At 41.8% G+C, this 15,878-nt stretch overlaps 1 protein-coding gene across 5 annotated transcripts in view; it reads left to right on the top strand.

Moving 5' to 3' along the window:
- The first annotated feature begins 13,115 nt into the window (after nucleotides 1-13,115).
- The window catches only part of sash1a (SAM and SH3 domain containing 1a), a 164,913-nt gene continuing 162,150 nt past the window's right edge, over nucleotides 13,116-15,878 (top strand). For 3 of the 5 annotated variants that reach the window (XR_003269839.1, XM_026143337.1, XM_026143335.1), the window contains exon 1: nucleotides 13,117-14,932. Coding sequence is in view for 4 of the 5 variants with exons in the window: in XM_026143337.1 (XP_025999122.1) it covers nucleotides 14,432-14,932 (501 nt within the window). In the remaining variant the exon portion in view is untranslated. Of the gene's footprint in view, nucleotides 14,933-15,878 lie in introns of all 5 variants that reach the window. The other 2 variants (XM_026143342.1, XM_026143339.1) reach the window with 2 other exon arrangements.

Raw genomic sequence — 15,878 nt, 5'->3', positions numbered from 1 at the left:
GCCTTCCTCTTATAATAACTGTTGCCACTGACTTGCGGTCCGGTTCTTGTGTAGTTTGCTATAGTTTAGCATTTTCTCTGTGTTTCCTTTCCTTAAGAATGACTTCTTGATAGCCACCCTTGCACTGAGCCCAGTGCTGATGAGGTTTCGGCGAACAGCAGACAGATCAGCTGAAGAAGCAGATGCATCTCCTGTGTTAGGCTTTTGCTGAATTTTCTCCTGTTTCTTAAAGAAATGACTTTGAAATACTATTTTAGACAGTAGTTTAGACCTGCCACTTTTTCTTTTGTCCTCCACTTGTCCAGGTTCCTCAAATAGTTTAACCGACTGCACACCATGCTGAGACATGCCAAGTTTTCTATTAGCTCTTTGGGAATCATCTTGTTGGTGCAGAAATGCCTTCTCATGCCTGTCAAAGTATTAGCTTTGGCATTTTTTTTAGATTCGGCAAAAGAAATGGGAAGAAATTATGTGTTTTTACCAGCTGTTAGTAACAAAGACTGATAAATAAACCAGATTATATGCATCTTTCTCAAGATCTGTTATTTTTTTGTCTCCTGAACATAGCTTCCCTGTTTTCAGTTGATATTGCTGCACTCTTTCTTCTAGATAACTCTGAAGTATAAACTAGTCATTTATTTGATATTGTTCTCACTCTAAGCCATTATATCTATATGTTCTGCTATTTTGGGCAGTAGAGGACAGCAACATAAACCAATTGGATCTAGCTACAGGAATCTATCATCAACCAATGGATGTCTCTGAGCCACTGTGCTTTGGAGACCTCAGGCTAACTAGTCTGTATAGAGGATGGAAAAACTTTTGATGAAAGAAAACCAGCCCATCCATCTCTAACTGTTATTATAACTGTGATTTACTATAATTTGCACTGGAGTTTGTTCCTTTTATTTTCCTTTTATTATTTTCACATTCGTCTTGTGAATTTGGGGTACGTAACCACTATTGTGCTCTATCTTTGCTTTTTCTCTTTTTACTTACAAATTAAAGAGACACTTGGATATGAAAAGTTTTAAAGTTGAGGCATTGTCAGACTCGTCTCAACTGTCACAAAGTCCAGGAAAGTTTAATTAGTTTTTTCTTAAGAGTGAATTATGTTCACCATTGTGAGCATTCGGCAAATATCGTTTATTGCCTCTGAAAACATTTTGAATTTAAAATCAAGTCTTTGTCACTGACAATTCCTTACCGAGCAGAAAGCGAAACGAGCGGTGCGGCTGATGCATTTTTCACAGAGCTCAAAGCATCGCTCCTCGGCTGAACCCCTTCTTTAAAAAAGAAGCCAAAGAGTGGAAATGCAAAGATTTCCACTCTGTTCCTTCGAGCTGTCAGTTGTTCAGTGATGCCTTTGATTTCTACAATGATGGTAATAAAAAAAGAAAGAGTTTCATGCTAGCGTACACCGTTGGTGAGAAGAGCTTCTTCTAGTTTACACTGTGTTGTCTGGTGTGTCTGCTGTAAAGGAAAGATGTTAAATCATAAATATTCACCCCCAAACAGGCAAAAAATTCATGAATCTCATCTCAACTTCATGCTGGTTGTTCATGTCCCTCTTTTTGTTGTTGTTGTTGTTTGTCTTTACCACAAGATAATCCCAGAGCTACTCATTAGAGATGACCTTTCTTCCCAGTGGTGTTCCGGGACTCCTAACCCATGACTGCTGTGTTGTTCAAGCAGAGCTACTCTCGGCTAACCATCCCACCAGGGACAGGGAACTTGAAAGTGTGGGCCCCTCACAGCACTTCAAGTCATACTGAAAGCAACGGGGACATGAAATAACGAGAGTTGAACAGTGTCTCAGCTAAATCAATGAGAAATCAATACTACAGACTGTATTCTGTGGCCTTTGTCTTAGCAGATATACCTCTATGGTTTGCTCAAGTCTACATATTTACATTAACCCTCATAAAGAGCTGAGAAATAATACTTAAATCTTATATTTTTATGATAATACACATAATTCTTGAAAGTATATGGATTATGTGGCTGTATGACAAATAAAATATTTAGTGTGCAGGAATATGGTCACAAATACTAAGACGTACAGCATCCTGGTTCTTTTCCTTCCCTCCTTATATTTGAGCTCGGTGCTATATATTTATTTCGTGTCTTGTTGGAATGCGAGGTCATGATCTTTTCTTGTTTTTGCATTTTTCTCTTCACTCGTACTGTGTGTGTTTATTGTATCGGTGCTCTCACATCTCGGAGATGAAAACACTTTTCCTGCTGCTTCCCAAAAACCACATCAGAACCTTTCATCTCGCTGAAATTACGACGCGTCCATTGAGTATAAGTTATTTTTAGCATGTTCTCGGGCTAGCCTGTGATCAGAATGTTTTGGATTCAAATGAGTTCGGCTATGCCAACGCCAGTCTTTCGCAGCCTTTTCATGCAGTGCAGCTGCGACTTGAAGTGCCTGAGATTGAACAGATCTTAGAGATAAACAAGTTTAATGTGCTAATTTACAAAAAAAAGACTACGCAGTCAGGCAGACAAGGCAATGTACTGAATGCTCAACGTCTTAAACATTTCATCCCACGGTCCCCTCCTCCTTTCTCCCTGCAGTTTGAAGGTGCTGCTATTGTTTCATTTCAAATGAACACCACAAACGGCAATTACAGCAAATGTCAGCAGTATCATTTGTATGTAAATTTCCTCTTTTATTTATTCCAGGTCAGATTCTAGCCTAACCCCAACCCTGAATCTATGTTTTAGTTTATTGCTTATCAGCCTATGCGTGCAGCACTACCTGATAAGCTGCTTATTTGTTCTATTAAACACTGGATTTTATTTGTAAAGTAGCGACCTATTTTAACTGGACATGGTGAAATCTTTTTATGGCACTGTTTGTACAGCTGATGTGAGTTTAGATGAAATCGAGTGTATTCTAGCCCTCTGTTTTCCTGCCTTTTTGTTGTTTCTAAGTAACACAGCAGCAGTAGCGTTTCTGTGCCTGCAAATTTCGGCGCTCTTAGAATACCAATTCGTGTATTTGTACGTAGCACTAAACACGTTCCTCTAAATCTCTAGAATACATCCATTTCTTTCTCTAATCCGCCCCGAAGAGATGAGGATTTTCTTCTGTGTGACTCTGCATGCCTCAGCCCCCTCCACATGAAGCCAGTTATTTGCTGTAAATAGCTGGCCCTCTCCAGGGAATGGTTTATGGCCTGTGACAGCCGGGATGGTTGCTGTACTTTACAGTCTACTAGTGGCCTCCTCTTTAATCTGCCTGCAAAACGTTTGCTTGTTTTTGCTTTTTTAAACTGCTAGATTAAAAGATACTCTGTACTGTACTACATGTACAGCATAAATCATACTTATCTCGCAACGAGGTATGTCTGTGTATGAAGTAAAAAATAGCTTTTTGTATTTGCTATAACAGATTATCTTCTAATAGTGGCATACTCAATAAAATGCAGTACAAAATATGTCAGCGTGGCAGTAAAGGATATATAAAGAAAACCTGGAGTTTGATGTAAATAAAGATGCGCATACTATGAAAATAAAATGTGTTAAGGGCAGCGAATGAGCCTTGACAGAGGGATAAAGCTTTGTTCGAGATCTGCACTGAGATACAACTGAGTCATGAAGCCGAGGTGATGTGTAACTCTCAACCTGAGGCTAGTAGATGACTCACTCATTTGGCTTTGAAAAGTATTTGAAAGTGCTGACTTTCATTACTCATAATTTATTCTGCTCTGCTCACATTCCACACAGAACTAGCTGTAAAAAAAAGAAAAAAAAGAATGCATGCACTTAGTTGTAATTGTACCAAGGATGCACAACAAGCCTCGGGTGCTTGTATTCCACGGCCTCTTTGCACAAACACAGCTGCAGGAGCAATAAAAGCAGCTTCAGCAGGTAGAAGCTTAGACATAAAATGGGCTTGGGGGATGTTCGCCGCGCTTTCTAAGCAACGTTTCAACATATGGAACGGGACCGGTGCTCTGACTTTTTGATGCAGACGGAGAAACACAACAATGCGCTGGGGTGAAGGAGTATGAAATTGTTTGTGTGAAAGCATCCTACAACTCCTGACAGGAAAATGAGTTTTCTTATCAGAGTGAGAGTGGGAAGTGTTGCCCTCAGCAAGCGACCTTGTTTATGCGTGAGCTGTTCGGTGTAGTCTACGGACTTACAGCAAATTAACTTCAAGCTGTTCGACTTTGCGTTCACGTGGTACTTTATGGATTTCTTTAACTCGAAGATTCCTTGAAAAATCACCGACATGCATTTCGCTGTGTGCAAATATAACCACTGAGAATATCTGCACAGCAATCAGAGCACGAATGAAACTCCTGTATAAATGCATCGCTGCTACAAAAACATTTGTTCATGCATTTAAATAGGAATATTATTTTAATGATGGGCACGTTCCACTTGTAGTTTCTGTTATTGCGCCTGTCTGTTACTTTCTCTTTCTGTGTCACTGAGTATTAATCTATAATTCTTTGAATAGCGTTAGGGTCTTTAAAAAAAATGAGCTTAGACATTTGACCCCTTGCCGCTCTCACTTTGCTCACCCGCTGTTGTAGTTCACGAGGATTCCAGTCTCCCTCTCCCACTCATCTAAACACTATCAAAATGAGAAATTTAACTTTATAGTATGCTGCAGTCTGTCAGGATTTAACAAAAAGTTAGATGCCTTTGAGGCAGAAGAAAGGGTGAAGGATTAGAATTTGGGACCACACACCTCTCCAGTCTTTGTGAGCTGGTTTTTCATTCTTCCTTTGCATATGAACGTTCATGTGGTAGTCACAGAAAGCGGCTCAATTCTAGACTTTTTACGTCTTTCAGATATTTTTACTTGAATGTCATTGAACTTTTTTCAGCCCTTATGACAGACATGACAGGCAGATGACAGAAGAGAGTGACAAGAAAGTAGGAAAAGAGCAAAGGAAATCACATGTAGGAAGTGGTCAGGGAGGAGTCAAACCCAGGCTCCTGCAGACTTTATAACATGTGGGCCACCTGCTCAACCAGGTGAACTTTAGCAACAATCCGTCAAGAAACTTTTTATATTTCAGCTAAAATAAAATGGAAATATTAGTCACACTCACAAGCTTGGAAAAAGACACTGGTTGCAGATTTGAATCTTACGCTAAAATTAGATTCAGTCCTAAACTTACAGCTTCATGAGGTATGTATTCCCACATCGACAAGACTGCTAAAGTTGAAGCAGGCTACTCTGTGGTCTGACTGCATTGCAGAGCCAGAAGCTGAGAACACATTACATGTGCTCTGAACTCCTACACTGATTCCTTGTTACTTTTTATATTGATTTTAAAATTCTTTCCATCATCTGGCTATGTAGTACAGGTCCTCGGTGTTACAGTAAGTCTGCTAGTTGCCTGATGAAAAGCTTTAGTGAGGCTGTCACAGGATCTTGGAGGTGATGAAATACCTTGGAATAAGTATGATTTTTACTGTTGTAGTCTAGTATCTTATTATAATCTTATTGAGGTATTTGAGACTTCATATTTTAATCACTTGTGTATTAATGTTTTATTCTTTTTAATCTAGAATTTCTCCTTTTTACCTGTCATCCATCAAAGAAGCATCACCTTACATGGCAAGTCCTTTAAAGCTACTTTCAATTGCTCTGCTTGTGGGTCACCACAAACAGAGGCACCTCTGCAAGTCAGAGTTGGACAGATGCCCTTTCTGACACTACCCTTAAGGGAATCTGTATCATTGGCTGGAGGTGAACCAGCAACCTTTCACATACCAAGAGAATGTGGGAATCATTAAACTACAGAGGCACATGATGAGAGTTTAAAGTGAGTTCTTTTAAGTAAAGAAGAAAAAAAAACTCAGTTTCAGCTTCTCATCTATCCAAAAAGCTTTCGCAGACCAAAAGAGAAAAGCGTCTTCCTGAGATCAAACAGCATTTGTGAGACTCTAGAGCCAAACCAGACCACGATGCACTACTATAAAACTCTGGGCTTGGAATTCAAGTGTGTGTGTGTATGTGCACGTGCATGTCTGGAAGTACAGGTGCTTTGTGGTGCTTGCAGGCAGCAAGGTGAAACTTTCAGGGTCCCTGGGGGTCTCTGCAGTAGATCAAATGTAGTAGAGCCATTCCTTTGCTTAATTGTGTAGCATGTTTGAAGGAGCTTACTTGAGCAGAAAATTGAATATAAAACACTTGAGTCATCAGACTCATACATTATCTTGCGAGCGCAGAGGGGGGGTTGGGTAAAAGGAGGGCTTCTGTGGAGATGAGAGAGAGATTACACTGGGCGTGTGTGTGTGTTTTGAGGAATGTCATCCTATTGTCAGCAGACAAAGGCAGTTTATATTTGCTCATTGTAAATCAATCTAGTGTGCATAGTTTACTCAAAAGAATAATCAATATTTAAGCATGTCTGTACACGAGGGGAAAAAAAAAATCAGCTACCACATTTTCCATGCCATTTTTCAACTTCAGTTGAAGCTGGTTGACATTTGTATGAATAAACCTACAACATATCGCAAGGGTTTATTTGTGGCTCCAAAAGGATTAAAGCTAACTTCTTTGCAAGAAATTGTGAATGACCCTTCACCATGAGACCAATACAATGTTCTTACAAAATCAATTTGTGTTTAATTCAATGGAAAGAGGAAAGTGGGAGATATAATTCCATCCATCAAATACTACAGCTATCAGACTAACCGTCATCTTTGAACATCAGTTTTCTTTACCTTGAATAAAAGGTTGTTCGTATTGAAGGTGAGTATATGGCTCCTAATTTTATCAACTCAACTGCTTTATAGCAAAATGACCTAGTTTCTTTTTTATATTGTAATGAAGTAAAATGCTAGCAGTGGACCATAACTGAAGAGGTGATCATCCCGAGGCTGAGCTCACTGTGAGACATTGAACCTTATTGATTTGTCATTCCCTTGTTGGGAAATTGTTTGGGTTATGACAGAGTCTTCATCCACAGCCATCATTGTCACTCATAATGACCCCTGCACCTTTATTCCTTCCATCTGTCTTCTCTGTCTCACTGCACAGACTGAACCCCGTGTTCGATAACCCATTTATTTTACCTCATTTTTCACTTTTTTGTAATGTCATTCCTCTCTGCAGTAAAGTGTAATAGCTAAGACCTAATGAGATTATTTGAATTATTCCAGTTTTAAGATATTTTCATCCAGTGCTCATCTTCTGTATGATCTCTGCTTTGCACCAACATTATAAGTCTATGTCATCTCCATGGACCTCAAGGATGGGTCAGATATATACGGGTTATATAGTAATAAAACATATTAACAAACCTGGGCTCACAGCCATCATCTTCCCATCCAATCGAGAATAGATTTATTATAATGAGACTGGTGGTGCTGTGTCTAATTGCTCTTTTGTCTGTTCAGTTCTCTGAGGTACAGATAGAGGGAGAGGGTTGACCCATAGCTTCTTAAATAAATCCTTTCACTCCAAAAATTAGAGCCACTGCAGTCATCCTAAATGACACTGTTTTACATATTTTCTAAATATATTACCAAACTCAAGTTCATCATTCAGTAGCTCTATAATAAGAAGCCTAGTAAGGCTAATCCTTGGTGTTTCTCCTAAGAGATAAACCTATCTTTCTATCTAGCACAGGGCAAGAGTATATATATCTATATATATAAATTCTGTGCCTTGTATATTTTGTCAGAAGCTCCTTTTCCATTATTCATTTTTTTTCAATTGCCTTTTTTTAATTAAGAAAGAAATAGAAGTTTCTAATGAAAAGAACTGATCTTTATTAATTGGGCTCACTGCTCCGCTGCTTTGCTGAGGGGGCTGTTATAAAACGTTCTCCGGAGTCACCTGACGCTTCATTTATCATCAGCTGGAAACCTTCCCTTTAGGGCACAGAGCAACTCACACGCACTCAAACACACACTCAGATGCACACAAGCGACTGCAATGCCGATGTCATCGCAGTCTTGTCATAGATGCGATACGTTTCTCCATCTGTCTAAAGCCTTGTCTGTCTTGGTCTCTCGGGATTTGATCACAAGTCGGGTGCAATGCTCACCAATAAACTAGTCTCAAAGGGACCTTCTGAATGTTCAGGTCAGCAGTAATCGCTCATGTAGCCACCTGGTTTGGTGGTTAAGCTTTATACCTCTGGGTGCCATTGTGCTCTGAGGTGAGCTTTAAATCACAAGGTGATGTGCCTAGCTGGAAGTGCCTTCAGTCAATATCTGCCAGAGATCCTTTAGTTGGACTCTCACCTCTCCAGATTATCCTTGTATCTTTAATTAATGTCAACTGTGGAAAGGAGAAGGACTATTCTTGGGTAGTCAGTAGGTAGACTGACTGACCAAATTATGTATATTTCTTTATCTCAAGCATTCAATCAACAGGTATGTAAAGGAGACTCACGGTTCCTGACTTTGGGTATGTGTGTTTGCAAGATTTGTTTTGTCTTTTCACTCTAACGTCTATATTTTTAATTAGCTGTCAGCTAATAAACAAATGTTTTTAACTGTGTGTGTGCCAGTGTTCCAGGGTTACATTACAAGTCACCCAATGCCAAAGAAAAATATGTCACAATTTTATTTTCACTCGCAGCTGCATGTCTCAAATCGGCATTGGCCAAAAACGTTTGCATATATACATAATCCACTTACGCTCCTGTGCTTGGTCTCTGCATTGCTGTCCATACTAATTATAAGCACTCTGGTTCACTGTGGTGGCATATCAGGCCAGCTGACTGGGAATTAAGTGGGGGTTCCTGTGGGTATGTCTATGCCCTTTGAGTCGCTAAATCTCCTCTACAACCGCCTCTCCTGCTGCAAACGCAGGTCACAGGTTTGCTGGGTCTTATTAAAGTATCGCCACAGGCAATAAAAGAACTCATATTGCCTGATAATGCTCTCCTGGAAAATCCTGGGTCTCCGTGATAGCGGCTTAAGACTACAAAGCAACTTCATTTCTTAGGTTACTTGCTTTGGCAGAAAAGACACTCTTGCCTTTTTTTTCATTGTTTGTTTTGCTGTGTTGAATAGAGTTTAACACAAAGACGCTTTGCACATCAGGTAAAGTTTGAAGGCAGCCTGAACCATTTACATTAAATTATTTTATTACCTGTTATGAAAAGGGTTTGTCTCCATGTATGTCTAAATGTTTTCTGCTCATTAGCTCACTGTGTAAGTTTTTTTTAATACTTGGCACAATAAATACAATTCATTTGAGCTGCTGCTTGCAACACGAGTGATTTTAATTAGCAATGCTTTTATTGCAGTGGGCTTTGCACTTCCACTGTGCAAACTTTATCTCTTTTATGTGCCTCCTGCTTTGTGTCTTGCTAAAGATTTTCAGCTATTAAGCTATATTGCCTGTTTACAATCATGTTTTAAGCAGATAAAACAGGATGGCAATGTTTTCACTTCTTTGCAATCGGTGGGGACAAAGAGCTGTATCGCTGTTCTGCAGCGATCCATCCACATTGCTCCGTCCACCTTCTCTTGCTTATCCAATTCGGGGTCAGGGGGGAGGGGCTGGAGCCTATCCCAGCTGTCATAGGGCGAGAGACAGGGCACACCCTGGGTAGGTTGCCAGTCTGTCACAGGGCCAACACAGAGAGAGAGACGACTGTTCACTCTCACATTCACACCTACAGCCAATTTAGAATTGACAGTTAACCAGACCTGTGTGTTTGCATGGGTCTGTGGAAGGAAGCCAGAGTACCTGGAGGGAACCCACACAGACATAGGGAGAACATGGAAATTCCACACAGAAAAGCCCTAAACTGGATCCGAACCCAGGACCTTCTCGCTGTACTAACCACTGCACCAGCACACCACCCTCCCATTGCTCCATCTAATGTTAATATGGAGTGAAAAAGGCTTCAGGAGTGTAGGAGCTGATCTAAAAAGAAGTCTGCACTCAGCCTGCAATCACCACCACTGTCTGATCGGAGAGCCGTCCATCACCACCCGCAGCTCTTATTGAACCAGACCCCAGGAGAAGTTAAGACGCTCCCTCCAGCAGCAGCCCAGAGTGGCGGTCTGAGTTATGCCGTCACTGTTATTGCTCCACTGGGATTGCTAACATAGACAACTGACCTGTTCCTTATACTGACAGATCTGGTCTGGTGATTGGCAGGTGCCTGTAGCTGATGTGTTTAGATATTCAACCGTTGCATTGAACTGATCCTGACCACCCCCTACCCCCACCCCCACTCCCGGTGGGCCTGGGGATGTTCAGGTTGATATTGAGCTGCCAGCCGAGTGGCAGCTGGTCCTGACATGTCTGCTTCACCCTCTAGTCTCTGGAGGCCGCAGCCCAGCCAGCCATTTGTAATTAAAAGCGTATAAAGGCAGATCAAGCTCCTTCCTTCTCTCTCCATTTAAAATGCCAGAAGGCTGAAAAGGAATCCACTAGATGCCCAGGACCACCAGCCTCCCTGGAGAGTGCTTTCATTTTTAAAACCTGAAACAAAAATTTCACGATTAGCCCTTAATTGTGTCCCAGGAGAGCAAACATTGAACACAATTTATACACATTCTCTCTTAAAACCATCCACAGTTCTAATATGTGTGTGTATATATATATATATATATATATATATATAATGGTACCAAATATTACATTTATGTTGGTAATTAGAAAGCCAGATCTGACGTGTCCCCTAAAGAATCGTCGTCAACCGACTCGCAAAGACATTTCTGGGTGTTTTGCGTTTTAATTTTAATTACAGATTTTTCATTTAGCACTGATTTAAACTTGTGAAAATGGATGGTAAAGCCGAGCTCTAAAAGCTGAAGTGAATAACTTCGAAAAGGAAAATCTGTGCAGCAACACGGGTCAGAGATAGCTGACATGCTTACCTAAATCTACTGCAGGACCGCATTCAATTCGAAGCATGAACTCATATTTATGAATTTGTTTTTCCATCTCGGCTGTGTCAATACCAAAGCACTCTACATATCTATCAGGGACTGACAGATAGCCACACCAACACAGAAAGCCTCGATCTAGAACCCACCATCCATGACCTTCATGGTGCTTTTGCATTTAGGTGGACAGAAGCCATTCTCTGCTTCAAAGGATTTTAAAATTGAGGTCTTCAAAGGTGCAACGTAGATGTCTGAGGCCCAAAGAGACCCTAAAATTTCATCCAGCAGAAATCCCTACTTTCTAATACCCACGTCTTCCCTGTCAGAGTGAAACAGGAGCCCACCGCTATTAGCATAGAGAAAGCTTGGCTGTCTCCAGAGCTGCTATTGTCTGTCTGACTGTGAATATCTCCTCTCATCTACCTGCTGGAACTCTTCGTCCCTCCACTTGCTGCAGTCACACGCTTTCACTCAACGCAGTCAAACTGGCCTCATATACATATTCACCAGGAGCGATGTTAACGTGCGCTCTCATTGCCACAGAGTCACATTTGCCAGTGGTAATGCTTCTATATTTCAGATTTTATTAAGACACTGAGGTGTTATTGATGTGGCAGCTGCTCTCTGGCTCCAGGGCAGTACTGCTACACTCAGTAAGAAGAGTGCTTCTGTTGCCTAAAACGGACACGCACTGCCTTTTTATGTATCTACTACACATTATGTAATACAATACTGTATCACATATGACGATGCACTTAACACAATTAAAGAAAGTCTTCAAGCAGTTTATAAAATCTCTAAATGAGTTCTACAACACTCTGTAGTAGATCAGAATTTCCGAATTTCCCAGAGGAACCCACCCGAGGGATTAATAAAGTTTTATCTTATCTTATCTTATCATTTCTACTTATTAGTTGAACCAGTAAGAATGGATCATTTTTTATGTTGCAGTCTGGCAAACCATAATCTATAGAATAATCTTGAGAAAATAACACCAAGTCCCAGTCATTAAATAGCATCCTCTCACGAATGACCACCACATTCCTGAGTGCGTGTACGTGAACGTCATCGTTATTCCTGTGTTTTTCCATGCAGCTTACAGAACGCTCGTGCAAAGGCGCCCTCCCTTGCCTGTGTCGAAGCCCCTCTGGTCACTTACCATCGCGCAGGGCAGCAGAGTGGAAACACAGCAATCCTGGCACTGCCAATACGCACTCTGAGTTCATTCACCGTAGAGCGCACCAGTCTCCCTGTTCCATCTGTCACTCTTCTCTCGTAATCCTCTGCTCCAGTAAGCGATCGTACTGGAGCAGGAGACGCATCTTTGCTCAAAACATTGTGAGCACTTGGAAAAAAAAACACTGCAATAGGTTTGTGTTTATAGTGACTGAAAGGGTAATACCAGTATTTATCAAGCTTGTGGCAGTCATGAGTTCTCCAAAGCCTGCAGACAGTCTCTTTAAACTGAGACATTAGAGGCGATTTTCTTGTCTACCCTCTGGTATTTTAACAGTTTCTTTTTATTGTGTTTATTATTTCTATATGATCATGAGTGTGCATTGTTATGAGTCCAATTTAGCTTTATCTTATTTACTTTTACCAGTGGTGCTTGTCTTTGTGGTGAAGTCGAGCATTTTAACACTGGTGTCTGACTTTCTTGCTTTTCTGGAAACCTCAGATGGCCATTGTAGCCCTGTAGTGTGCAACTTGATTTAGTAGTATTTGTATATTGAACATTCACCATACATGATAATGTCACTATGCTGTGTGCAGGCTAAATATAAACTCCAATTTATCATATCATGCTGTTCTCATTTGGGGTTTTATTGCTCACAGCAGCTAAACCCCTTTTTATATGGTTTATTTATTTATTTGCAAAGTATAGGGGGACAATAGAGCATTCTGAAGTAATTACACTGACAGCAACAGACATGTAAATCAGACGAGATGCTAACCCACTCAAGTCTGATTGGACTGGAAACATCTCCCCTTGCTTACATCTCTGACATTCTGACATGCATTTGGCAGATTTGTGATGCAGCTTCCCCAAAAACAATGCTTTTTTCACTCCTCCCTGACTCGTGTACTTGTTCTCTCGCACTGCCATATGTCATAATAGGCTGAGGCAAATCACTTCCAGCTTAGAGCAGATATAGTGATTGTATCAAAATGACCCCTAACAAGCTGTCAGCTCACATTTCATAAAGCATGCATCAGCACCGGGCAGCCTGGCATCCGTTTGGACAGTCCAGACAGGTCCTACTCAAGCCGTGTTATTTCTCTTAGTTGTCTGCCTCTCCGTGTTTCCCCGACAGTTTGACTTGTTGTCTCATACTAAATGATCGAGTGGTTTAGCAGTTTGATAGGGACTCAAGTGCAGTGTTGGACAGTCAGGAGATGTCTGCTCATTTCATCATGGACAAACAAGCCTCTCCCTCTCTCTTTATTTCTCTCTTTTCTGGTTATTAAGTCGGATCCTGCTGCTGAAATCTTCAGTTCCATAGTTACCACGTAGAGGGAGCCCGTGCGTGTTGAGAAACCAAAGCGTGGAAATGCTGAATGAGTGAGAGTGTGTGTATGAGAGAGAGAGGGAGAGAGAGAGGTGGACGAAATCAAATCGTAGGGGAGTAATAATGTCAAACAAACCAGCAGCAAGATAATCCATTCGGACTGTGCGCCAGGTTTAACAGACTCTCTTTTCGTTTTGGAGCAACTTCGGACAACTCGATGGGAACCTGATGACCCGCTGACTGCTCGGAGCTGCGCGACAAGTTGCTGTTGGGGGGGTTTAAAAAGAAGGCTCACTATTTTTAAATGGGTACAGAGAAATTTCGGGGGGCGTGGACGTGAGAGGAGCAGAAGCAGCAGCAGAGCAGCATGTTGGCTCTTGGCTCCAGTTCCAGTGTGGTGATGTGCCGCCTGGAAGAAGAAGAAGTGGTCTGCGCGTAGACGGAGCGGTTGGACGCGGAGCCCTGTGATTGTCAGGCGTCGCCTGCGGACTTTCTGTCATTTTGAAGATCTTTTGGTATTATTTGGATTTCGCTTGCTGCCGTTTTGGCGACAGAAAAGGACTTAAGGGGAAGGAGCAAGAGCTGTTAAAGGCTGCCCCGCGTAAGGAATGAAATCTGGCCACGCTACTGCTTCAATGACAGTTTCTTTTTTAAATATATTTGTTTAATGGAAACGTAATTATTGGTTAAGTGGCTGCACATAGTAAGTCACCGTGGGCTGGTAAAATCGATGATCAAGTAACGTGGCTTGAAAGCTGCCCTCAAGTAATCCCCAAGGGTTCTTCATTTGTAGTCTAAATACTGACAGGTGTTTGTCATTCAGACCGTGTCAGAAAAAGTGTTTTATTCAGTCGTTTTTTTCAGGATTTCATCCACATCAGACTTGGTTATGGTAACCAGACCTTTGGAATGGCTCGTGCACAATTATTTTGATCCAGTTATTTGCGCCTCTCACGCTCAAAGGAAACACGCGTTATATTTGACCACCTTACAATGCGTTTGAAACGCGGAATGGGAAAGCAACGATCACTTTAGCGTCTTCTTGCTCTTGAGTTGTAGCCGATTTGGCAACAGGCAAAATGACAAGCAACGGACCTGTCATCGTCTACGAGTGGCTGAAGACCCTCCAGCTTTCCCAGTATGTCGAGTCCTTTGTGGATAATGGATATGACGACCTCGAGGTTTGCAAACAAATAGGAGACCCCGACCTGGATGCCATCGGCGTCTATATCCCTCATCACAGGCAGAGGATTCACGATGCTGTGCGGAGGCTGAAGGAGGAAGCCAAAGAGACAGCCAGTGGACTGTATTTCACCCTTGAACCCATGCCACCCGCGGCCGAAATTTATAGTGGGCACCTGGTGGAGTGCGAGTCTAAACTGCGGGGATCCAAGTCTTGGACCGAGCCCATCAGTGACCGGGTTGGGCGAAACGGCGGGTACATTGGGGCGCAGAGGAACCTGACCCTGGGCAACAGGAGGGAGCTGATGATTTACCCCAAGCTCAAGCTGAAGATCATGATCAGGGATAAACTCATCAGAGATGGCATCAACCTCGCCAAGCCGCCCTACTCTAATAAGGTAAGAGGAACCCCGGTGAACTCTGTGACCTCATCAAATCAGTTAATGAAAGCACAAGATATACAGGCAATTATGCAAACACATACTTTAAATTAACCCACTTAACAAGCAATTTAGTATGATGACCACTAAAATGTAAGCTTTTCCGTTTTTGCGCCTAAATAAGTCTTATTGAATTTTGCTTCACTGCCATTATCAGGTGAAAAATTACAGCAGATTTAAGAAACTGTTCACAACAAGAGTCAAAGAAATCAGCCAAAGCCGAAAGAGTAAAGCTTTTTAAACTAAACATGGAATAAATCCTTTCCGAAAGGGTTGTTTTGTAGTGTGCCTGAGATGCTTGTGGCAAGGAAGGTCTGTCACATGTTCACATCATCTATCATTCGGTTGAAAGATTGCCCTCTGTCAGCTAAAAGGTGTTTATCATATTTCAGTGACGTGTTCAACGTCATCTAAAGAGCTGAGTCACAGGCAAATGTCAGTGTGATGCCTAAACATTTTCAGGACCATTGCACTTTGCAGAAGTGTGAGTACTTGCTGTCATTGTGAATGATGGGAGTGAAGTTGCTGCGGATCGATAAGAAGAGAGTAGAGCCTGAGGAGCTTTCACCCTGTCTGCGATTCCTTGTGGGGAGGAATTTACACCCTGATTATTAATCCACTCTGACCTCACCTGTCCCCCGACTTGCTTCGACATTCAGTGTGGGTGGATCAGCCAGACCCATGGGGCTCAGGCCTAGCTCTTTGCCTTGATGAATTGGCAGCGGGCTGTCGATTGCAGGTGCAGTAAATGAAGAGAGCCCAGCTGGGTAGGCTATTGCTGTCCGGTGAGGAGCCAGACTGAGAGGGCCTCTTGTTTTCACAGCACTGATAGTGACCTTTCTTCAGAAGTGTTTGAATCATATGCCTTACCAGCTGAGAGGCCTCCACTGAATTACTGCTGTTT

The sequence above is a fragment of the Astatotilapia calliptera genome, chromosome 15 (genome assembly GCF_900246225.1).
Source record: "Astatotilapia calliptera chromosome 15, fAstCal1.2, whole genome shotgun sequence".
Taxonomy (NCBI): Eukaryota; Metazoa; Chordata; class Actinopteri; order Cichliformes; family Cichlidae; genus Astatotilapia; species Astatotilapia calliptera.
The sequence above is the reverse complement of the archived record's forward strand: the minus strand, read 5'-3'. Positions and strand labels throughout refer to the sequence as shown.